Below are 10,775 nucleotides of genomic sequence, written 5' to 3' on the forward strand. Positions count from 1 at the left end.
TATCTTCCCTTCCTGCACCCCTCATCCCTCACCCCTCGTCCCCTGCCTTCACTGATTTTGTTGTAGACCAGCCTTGGTTTGGGAGGGAAGCTCATCTTCGTACCAGGACATGACCTTGTAGGTTTGGGCCTCAGCTCTTTTAAATCGTGTAGTGCTCGTCACGGCAGGGGTCAAATACTACTAAATGGATTTGATTTTAAAAGCTAATATAGCAGGTTATGGGAATTTGAGGTATTCTGTCAACCTGAAGTTAACAAAAAAAATGTGTGTTCAGTAACCTAGCAAGGCCAACCAGATGTGTATTTACATACGATTTGAAACATGGCAGCCAGGTGTTAATTGAAATACAACACTGAATGAGAAAACATCCTCTCGCTTAATGAATTAGAGAACCCCTCACGTCTGTTTGGCATGCTGATGAAGCGGAGTAAACAACACTACCACAACCTTGCAAAGCTGAGGAATGGTGCTAATTACACTCCTAAGTCAATCAGGCTAATTAACGGGCAGATTGTCTTGATTGGCTTTGTGTTTTTCCGGAGCAAGTGACACACTGTGTCTCGTGAACTTGGCCTAACTGGCGGGTTGACGGCTCGAGCGGCAGGGCAGGAAACACGAAGAAGGCTGATGAACAGCTGGGCCATCCCCGCAGCAGCCAGGCGGGCTCAGAGACCACGATGACTCCAATTCCTCTGTGGGACTGACTTGAGTGGCATTGACATGTTTTGCTCCTCTGCCACATAAGAGATAGTTTGCTGCAAAAGCAGGTTGGAGGCAGCCAAGGAGGAGCATGCTTTTGGCATACATGAGCCAATTCCTCAGTCACTCTGGACTGTGTCACGTGTTCACCGTGTACAACTTTAAGAACATAATCATATCATAATGTGAATTCTTCTGCCTCTGAAAATATAATGTAGTTTGCTATGCAATTAACAGAAAGTGTCTCTCAAGTCAAAGTGCTTAGGATATAAACGCTTAATGGCTGAGTCCTAAAATCTGTAGCCTATAAGAGCGTTTCTGGATTAAGCTGCGCTTAAGGCAGTGACTTTATCAGTTATCTTTTAAAAGGATTGTTCCATTGTTTAGGTAAAACAATGCTATTGGACCAAGGTGCCTGTGGAATTAAGTTAAACTCATTAGCCAAATATGCATGTCTGTTGCCAAGACTGTTTGAAAACATTCATTTTATTGACTAAAGAGGCCGAAATAGGCCTCTTTAATGCACTTTGAGGTAGGCCTACTTTAGTTGGTAAACATCTTTGCGCTTGACTCTAAAATGAATGTATTACTCTTTCTTGTTGTTTTCAGAGTGTTATCCTCCATCACATACATAACATCAACTAGGACAATTCGGTATGTTTTATACGAAGAGTCGGACGTGGGCACCAAAGTCGGAGACCTTGCGAGGGATCTGGATGTTTTCCAGTCGAACGCCAACAGAAGAAGTTTTAGATTTATTGACCAGCCTTATTTGAGTCTTTTTGACTTGAGGATGGCTGATGGACAACTTTCGGTTGCTCAGCGAATTGACCGTGAGCAACTTTGTCGTCGGTCTCAATACTGCGTGATACCGCTGGATGTGGTTGCTGTTCACCAGGAGAAGTCTTTTCTACTGCACGTCGAAGTGGATATAAGGGACATCAACGACAACGCCCCGAGATTCCCTGTACACGAAATGTACATAGAGACACCCGAAAGCGCATCTGAAGGAACTCGCTTCCCTATAGAGGTAGCCACCGATGAAGACATAGGTCGAAACTATATACAGAGTTACACCATTTCAACGAACGAGCATTTCATCGTTGAAGCCAGAAGTGCAGAAGAAGGAGGTTTGTATGCAGAGCTAGTATTGGTGAAAGAGCTCGACAGGGAAAAAGAGGACACATATAACCTTGAAATCACAGCAATGGACGAAGGAATACCACTCCTGTCTGGAATACTAACTGTGAAGATAAAAGTCTTAGATATCAATGATAACACACCGGCCTTCGAAGACAGTTTCATAAAAATTACACTCAGTGAAAGTGCAAGAGTAGGGATCTTACTTTTGCATTTACGTGCCTCTGACCCAGACGAGGGTCAAAACGGGGAAGTTGCGTATGGGTTTGAGGAGAAAACGCCTCTAGAGACAAAACAGATCTTTAATATCGATCCTCACATCGGCCGGCTGACTCTCGCGAGAGAAGTCGACTATGAAAAGAGCAATTTTTTTGAGTTGAAAATAATAGCATATGATATGGGAGTAAATTCCGTCCCAGCGCAGTGCACAGTTAGAGTGGATATTTTAGATGCCAACGACAACGCACCGTTAATCGTTATTAAATCACTAGACTCTGACAGTGTGACATACATTGCAGAGTCGGCACCAGTAAACAGTTTCGTGGCCCTTGTCAGCACCATGGACAGAGACTCTGGAGTCAATGGACACGTGCATTGCAATCTACTCGGACACCAACATTTCAGGCTGCAACACGCTTATGGGCACACATTTATGATTGTAACAACGTCATTTTTGGATAGAGAAACTTTGCCTGAATACAATCTCACAGCAGTTGCTACAGACCATGGAACTCCTCCACTGACAACAATCATGACATTCTCTATTCAATTGAGGGATGTGAACGACAATCCTCCGGAGTTCACTAAGTCATTATATGAAGTTTGGATTGACGAAAATAATCTACCAGGTGCATTTCTCTGTATAGTGCAAGCATACGACAGCGACATTGGTCAAAATGCAGACATAACATATTCAATATTGAACATTAAATCAAACTCTCAAATTATTCCATCAAATGTAGTGCTAATTGATCCACTTCTAGGGTCTTTACACACAGCAACATCATTCAATTATGAACAGGCCAAAGACATTGAAGTGCAAGTCCTGGCTAGTGATGGCGGTTTTCCAACCTTATCTAAAACCACGATGGTTTGGATAAGAGTCGTGGACATGAACGACAACGCTCCGGTGATAATGCAGCCCAGGTCAATAAATGGCTCTGCCCTCCATTATATATCTCCAGGGGCAACAACGGTGACCCCGGTCCTGAAAATCATAGCAGATGATGCCGATGAAGGCTTGAATGCACAGTTGACTTTCAAACTTTTGGATGACCCAAATGAGCTGTTTGTCATGGACCAAACATCTGGCTGTGTATATCTGAAAACAGCGCTGAATGACAGTGTCAGGAACTCAGAAAGAGTGTTGAGGATCACGGCGAGTGTACAAGATAACGGCATTCCTTCTCTTCAGTCTACAGTCGATATCCACTTTATTGTGGCGCCTTCCCAAGTCGTACCGACGAGGGAAAGCGTGTTCGCGTACGTTGGGCATTTGGAACCCTTCCTGACGGTTCTAGTGAAATATTCCGTCCCTCTAGGCCTCTGTGTGATTTTGGTGGCAGTCAGTGTGGTGGCAACAGTGTGGATCAAACTCGTGAGAAGGAGAGGCTCCTACAGCACACACAGCAGCCAGGACAAGTGTGCACTCCGTGGGGCCGAGGACGCCTTTGAAGCGCACTCAAACACCTGTGCACCGCTCTTAGAGAGGAGACGAGAGGAGACCCTGAGCCACGAAAACGAATTCTGCAACTCCTTGTTCTCTGTCTTCTGGAGTGACGCTCAAACCAAAGTAAGTTGTGCCCGCTGAAACCTGAACGCATAGATGAATATTTCCATGTGATGAGGGGGAAAAAAAACAACATCCCTGGTAACTCATGCATTTTCTAAACAGACCCCCTTTTCTCTCCCCCCCCTCCCTCCTCCCTCCAGATAATTATGCCTTGTAGCACCATGTCCCTGGTCGATCCACAGCCATTTGACCTACATAGGAAATACAGAGCAGAGTAAGTCATTTCATATCACATGGATCGATTAATGCTATTCGCCCTTCATATTCTATTGGAGATGTGTCATCCTCTGTTTAACGCAGCGAGGCAGACGGAGTCCAATGTTGTGTTGGGGGGCCACAGCCACCACAGCGCTAGCGTTTTTAAGAGAGGAAATGTCTGAAAATGTTGCCGGGCAGAGTATATCCAACCCTCTGAGCGACAACTTTTTCATTTACTCTGGTGAAAAACAAAAAAAAAACTGTATTTCTTGCTGCTTTATCTGCCATCAGGGGCACTCAAGCGGCCCGTGCAGAGGAGGACACGAGGATTTCAGCTCACCCCACTGGTGGCACATCTGGCGGATGTGGGTCAAATTTGTTTCGTCCCTCTTCATTTTGTGTGGCCAGTGCATTATAGGATGTCTCAAAATAGTATTCAAGCTTTTAAAACCCAGATATGGTGACTTAGCTGCAGCCTGGTCATTATCGGGGCATTTCTCTCTAATCTGTGTTTAGGCAAGTCTCAGACTTTTGCTTTGAGACAAACTGTCAGAGCCATTTCACTTATAGCCTTAGAAGGAACAATTAGCAAATAATGTAATATTATGGTTCACTTAAGAGATTAAAAGAGTGGTTTTCCAAGCTAAAATGGACTTTTGTGGGATAAGAGCAGAAAGTGGCACACAGGATGTGTAAGAGCATTTCAGAGGCCTGTGACCAGGCTTTCAGTATTATTAATATTATGTCACTCCCATGTTGCAGGCTTGTGCCCATGCAGTCGGAAGCAGATGGAAGATTGTGTCCAGTCAGCACACGGGAGACTAGATTTCAGCAGTAATGACAACACGGATAAACGGCGTCAGCAGTCGCCTCATCAACAAGGCAAGATTTACACCAAAGAGCACACCGCCAGAAACGCCCGGGGTGTTCCCCGCAGGAAGAAGAATTACCTGTTTCGGACCAAGATTCCCAAAACGAAAGGCTTGTTACAGGTGATTCCAAGAAGTGGATTAGCACTGTATCCTGAGTATGACCAGAGCTCATCTGGATCATGCTCCCCTGTGTCATTGGTGCGGGTTAGGACCTCTACTGCTCTGTAGCGTCTGGAATGGTTCGGAGAGGAGCCTTATTGGTGACCTTCTGGATGTTCACTTTGATTGCTTCTGAGAAATGCTGGTGTAAAGTTGTAATGCATTGATGCAATGGGCAAGTAGTCTTAATAGAAGTGTTTTATTCACAACCATACTAACAGTACCCAACTCAATTGTGAAGTATAACTTAATGGTAATAAGATGTTCAATAATTAAAGCCTTGAGTTTTGTAATAGTGTCATGTAATGAAATAAAGCAATAAAACACCCTGACACTTTGTTTTTCCTTTTTTTTGTAAATACAATTAAACTTCATAAATCTTTGTTGGCCATTGCCCTTGGCCAATTCCTACAAAACACTATGTAAGGAGTTATTCTTGCTCACTCATCCAAAACCATTTTGTCTTTGCAGTAAATTCCTTGATTTTGAACTAAAGTTCACTTGTATCTGGCCACTTGGCATAAATATCAAGGCTTCTATGCCTGAGCGGAGTTGTATTCAGGTTTGGAGGGATACAGCCTCATTGTTAATCATTCTGGGTATAAAAGGCACACTATAATATGAATTACACACCAATTTCTTCTTTTTACATAAAAAGACAACCTTTCAAAACAGCTGTACTGGTTTGTATTCTACACAAAGCATCTAGCATAGCCTGATGTGATTGTATGGTTTGGTTTTAGGCAGCTGCTGGAATCGGTAACACTTCAGGCTTTCAGCAATTCCTTTATTTATAAAAAAGCAAGTGTCAAACGATAAAAATACATTTTTATGAGTCAAGCGTGTACAGACAAGTTCTTTTCTATTTATGCAAAAGAAAAAAAAAATATTTACATCTCCTGTTCACTTACACAGAGTGATTCTTATTTATATGTTAATTCTTGTGCTTTGACAAATCTGTTAAACACAAAACCCCTCTGTGATTCATTGAGGGGGAAAAAAAAGAGAAACGAGAGCCCTGGTTTGGGATTTTCCAGCGATTAAAAGGTGGTAGCGATTTCTGACAGCGTCGTCACCGTGAGGATGTCCTGGTTCTGCTCCCGTTGGTCCTCGGCCCTGGCGCAGCGCTCCCGCCTCTGATGGGAGCTGTACGGGGGCAGCGTTCCCGCCCTGCCGAATGTCTGTGCCGCAGCAGCAGATCCCTTGGCTTTGGGAATGTTTGTGTTGTAGCAGGATTCTTTCCAGGACTGGGGATTAACATGGGTATTACTATACGCCGGTGCTTGGGAAAAGCCTATTGTGTATGCATTTCCTGGGGTGGCATGGATACTGTGGGTTGGAATTACACAGTATCTTCTCTGCCAATCCACACTGAGAGTGTTAGCCGAATGAAAAGAATCTGGAACAGAGAGACGCAGAGAAACAATGTTTGAAAATTACATCAGTTTTTCATCTCCGAAGATCAGTGATGATAACAGTTGGACATGTGTGTGTGTGTGTGTGTGTTGTTTGTGTGGTGTGTTTATTATATCTCACTTTTTGCCCATGGCTGGAACGTTGAGAGGGTCCTCTTAAGTCCATCCCCACTGGCGTCAGAATCGCTGTCGTTGAAGTCACTGTCACCTTTGCCACTGTCCTTCACGCTCAGTTGGTCTGTGTTGCCCGTGCCACTGTGGATACCATCAAACATGTTAGCCCCCCGCATCTGGCAATCAACTTATTGATGTTCTGACATAGTACAAAATACTACATGGACCAGTAGAAAAGTGGCAGTAGCAGACATACAAGCTAAAGCTACTCTAAGAGTTCAAAATAGATGTGTGCCTTCACAAAAGTTCATAAATTCTTGATGTGTATTGGACTTGGACTATAACTTGAGAGGCACACTGTTCCCCCTTTATATCATACACATGTTGTACTCAACTAAAGTCCAACATTACCAAGAATAACTATTAGCACTGTTTCTGGCATAGTGTGTAGTGTGGATTTTCTTTCTAAGATAGAAAGACATTTAAAAGTGTAGCTTTGTTATCATTAATGTACAGTTAATGTCATTACTCTTGGCAGTGTGGACTGACCCTAGTGGCCAAACATTGAAAAGTCTATAAAGGAATCGGGTATCTTACCTTCTTTGCAAACTGTATTTGTCATCTTGCCATATTGCTGTTCCTTCAAAAGACCTTGATGTTATAAAACCCTGTGAAACACAGATGAAAAGGTAAATGTATCAATAAATAATAACGTTAGTGCCCACATATGTAAATATATATATAAATATACATATAATACACATATTAAATGCCTCACATAGGTTTAAATGGTTAACGGTGACCTTACCTTTGAGTCAGAGCTTTTATCTTCATACAGACAGGAGTCATCGTGTTTGGATTTCTTCCCATGAGCCAGGAAATGTGTGGGCCCGCCATATATGTTTGGCTCTGAGGCGTTGTACACTGTTAAGGATGTGGTGCCAAAGAGGCCGTGGTTCCTGTTCGGTTTGGAGCTGTAGTTTCTTGGCTTTTGTCGGAGCTTACAGAACACTGTGAGAGACACAACGACTATCAACAGCAGCGTGCAGCCCCCAGCAACAAACGCAATCACTGCTGAAGGGACGACAAAGTCGAATTCTTCAAAGTCGTCACCCACTGAAATTATAAATTGATCATTAAAGGCTTGAGTGTCTGTCACAACAAAACGGACGGTGGACACGCTGAAGAGAGCGGGTTGACCGTTGTCACTCACTCTGATCTTGATATCCAGGGCATCATCACAGGGGCAGTTCAATTTTTGCTTCAAAACAATCTGTCCAGTGCTTTTGTCCATGGAGAATAGCTTTTGGTCATCCTCCAAAATGTCAAAGCTCAGTTTACTGTTCTCGCCATCATCCTCATCGTCAGCTTTGACCCGAAGCAAAACGTACCCAGGGGGTGCATTGGAAGGAATGGGAACTTCAGCCGTGTCATTTAGGAAGTCTGGATAGGTAAAATATGGGTAGTTGTCGTTTTGATCAATGACTTTGATCCTGACTGAAGCTGTGCTGGATAGCGATGGAGAGCCACTGTCAGTAGCCTGAATAGTAAATTCAATCTGCTGAACCGTTTCGAAATCAAATGACCTCAAACTGTACAATGATCCTGAAACTGGGTCGACGGACACAAATGTTGTTATTGGGTCGTCATCCAAAACATGGCTTTCCACAAGTTTATAAGTTACTTTACTATTTCTGCCAACATCAAGATCAGTAGCCAGAATTGAAGTGATGTAGGAACCAGGGATGTTATTTTCTATGATGGAAACTTCATACAGTGTTTTGTTGAAAAGGGGAGGGTTGTCATTTTCGTCAGTCACCCTAATGGTATACTGCTTCACGGTTCTGAATGGAGGTGACCCAAAATCTTCAGCCTCCACAGTGAGATTATACTCTGCAATTGTTTCTCTGTCTAGCATCGTGGTGGTTACAATCATTAGGTTGTCCCCGTAGGCCTGTTGAAGTTTGAAGTGTCGGTGCCCGTGCAAGCTGCTACGCACATAGCCGTTGGAACCAGAGTCTCTGTCCGAGGTGCTGATCAACGCCACAAAGCTCTCCTTGGCCGCGGCCTCCGTGATGAAAGCGACACCGTCATTGGTGGAAGTCATTGGCTTAATGTTTATTTCTGGCGCATTATCATTCACATCTAAAATGTCCACTATAACTCTACATGTAGATGGCATAGGGTTGGCACCCAGATCAGAAGCTTTAATGTTGAGTTCGTATGACCTTTTCTTTTCGAAGTCAACCATTTCTTTCAAAGTCACAGAGCCTGACAGAGGGTCAATTTTAAATACTCGCGTGACTTCGGAAGTAGGTCCCTCGATGAATCCATACACCACGTCACCATTGACACCTGCATCTGGATCAAAAGCGTGGACTTTCAGAACACGGAAGCCCACTGGTGAGTCCTCGTACAGTTCGACCTTTAGGGAATTATGCTCAAATGTGGGACTGTTGTCATTGAAATCCAGAACTTTGATAACAACTTTAGTTGTTCCTGTCCTTGGTGGAGTTCCTCCATCGGAAGCCGTCACTTCCACGGTATACGAGTCCTCGATCTCCCTGTCCAGTCTTTTCACCAACACTAGTTCAGCAATTTTAACACCGTCCTCTCGCGTGCGCGCTTCAATGGCAAAATGGTTATTGTGAGAGATACGGTAACTTTGGATGTAGTTGTTGCCAACATCCTTGTCAACTGCTATATCCAACGGGATTCGCGAGTCCAGTGGGGCATTCTCTGAAATTTCTAAAACCGTTTCATTCGCTGGGAACTGTGGTGAGTTGTCGTTAATGTCCTTCACCTCGATTTCCACGTGAATCAGCTGAAACTTTTCTTTGGAAAAAGTGACAACATCAAACGTAATGAGGCATCGTGGTGACTGTTGGCACAGTTGTTCGCGGTCTATGGTCTCTCCTACAGTTAAAAGTCCGTCTATTTCTCTCATTTGAATCAAGTACGAGTCTGATTCCTGCATGAATCGGAAGGCTGTCTCCGGGTCGTGTGCTGGGTCAATCTGTAAATCCCGAGAGAGATTCCCAATCTCCGTGCCTGGTGCATCTTCTTCATATGTGAAATACTTCGTCGTGGTACAGTGAACTAGACTGACACACAGCACAAACAGTACACTTTTCTCTAAAAACTCCATCTTCTCATGCGATAGGAACACGTTTGAAACGACGCTGTGTACAATTACACAGAAGTTAGCATTTCTTGACCGGTAATCTGCTACACTCTGACTGGTTTGACCGCCGTTATCAAATGGATATATGTCATGACTTATGCAAATGGGCTGCCCAGCAGACCAATGATCTTCACTCGGCCTACCACATGGTGCAAGTTCCATAGTCACAGTGAATGTTACAGTCACTTGAACTCAAATGGATGGCTTTATTGTTTAGATTGTACCAGTCTTCTGAGACAGCAAACTTTATTTAAGAAAACTCGATCTTTTAGGAATAATTTTTCAGTTTATATTACAGATTGCATTTTACACAAAATACTGTTTAGCCCATAGGCCTACAAGTCATATGCAAGTCAGTAACCTACTGATTAATGAAATTCATACAGAATGTTTCATACATGAAACTATGATTGAACTCTCAACATAGAGAATTTAGTTGTTTGGTGGGTGTTCTCTTCTATATTCCTATCAGGAATAGGGTTTTGACATTTTTTGAAAAGGTTTAGTGACCATAAATGAAGTGTTAAAATTTTTTTTTCTTTTTTTTCTATTTCAAATAATCACATAGGCTATGTAGCCAAATTGTAGGTGGACCACGTCACAGTTTATTACTGACAGAATGCTTTGCGATCAGAGGGTCAAGCATCGTCTGTTAAATTACTGTTAATCTGTCTGGTCTACCCCCACATCAGTTTGTTAATTTAAGGTGTAAACAGCTTTCTTCCAGACATGGCCCGCTGTCTGAGAATCTAATTAGCCTGTCTAGATGAGGTGAAAACAATGTTCTCCAGATTAAAGTTACACCAGTGTTTTCTCACAACATCCAGGGTTTGGAGGGTTGTTGTTACAGTAAAGCGTGTGCCAGGAACTGAATGTGTAATTTTAGACCCTGCGTGCTAGTCTGTGTGGTCAGGAGACACACACACCATAATCTTTTCATAATGTATCACTCAACTAATGGCAAGTTAGACTTTAAAATGCTCCTATCTGTCATAAAAAAAACTGGGAAATGTCCACATTGACAAAAGGTCCCGGTTGTTGATTGCACTTATATCAGCAAAGACACATGAAAAGGGGCCATGCATAGGTCAGTCTCCATTTACATCTCTAAAGGAGCCACTTCATTGCCATTGTTTGAGAAAATTGTGTTAATTTAAATTCAGCACAGGGTACTTTTATCAGTGTGGGGCTTTGCATGCAGT

The 10,775-nt window shown here is 43.1% G+C and overlaps 1 protein-coding gene across 1 annotated transcript; it reads right to left on the minus strand.

The window, feature by feature from the left end:
* Positions 1-5,900: 5,900 nt before the first annotated feature.
* Positions 5,901-9,537, minus strand: pcdh8 (protocadherin 8). Its single transcript, XM_062533671.1, has 4 exons — positions 7,198-9,537; positions 6,987-7,057; positions 6,397-6,530; positions 5,901-6,259 (listed from the first exon to the last, which is right to left on the minus strand). Exons 1-4 carry the CDS (start codon positions 9,535-9,537, stop codon positions 5,901-5,903), a joined length of 2,904 nt encoding a protein of 967 aa, XP_062389655.1.
* Positions 9,538-10,775: the final 1,238 nt, after the last annotated feature.

Source organism: Sardina pilchardus, chromosome 4 (genome assembly GCF_963854185.1).
Source record: "Sardina pilchardus chromosome 4, fSarPil1.1, whole genome shotgun sequence".
NCBI lineage: Eukaryota > Metazoa > Chordata > Actinopteri > Clupeiformes > Clupeidae > Sardina > Sardina pilchardus.

What these genes read in the sequence shown, in the direction of transcription:
- pcdh8 (XM_062533671.1), bottom strand. Translation starts at nt 9,537, where the DNA reads ATGGAGTTTTTAGAGAAAAGTGTACTGTTTGTGCTGTGTGTCAGTCTA. An exon ending in ATAAAAGCTCTGACTCAAAG is followed by an intron (nt 7,058 to 7,197) that starts GTAAGGTCACCG and finishes TGTGTTTCACAG; the next exon opens with GGTTTTATAACATCAAGGTC. An exon ending in AAATACAGTTTGCAAAGAAG is followed by an intron (nt 6,531 to 6,986) that starts GTAAGATACCCG and finishes TGGTATCCACAG; the next exon opens with TGGCACGGGCAACACAGACC.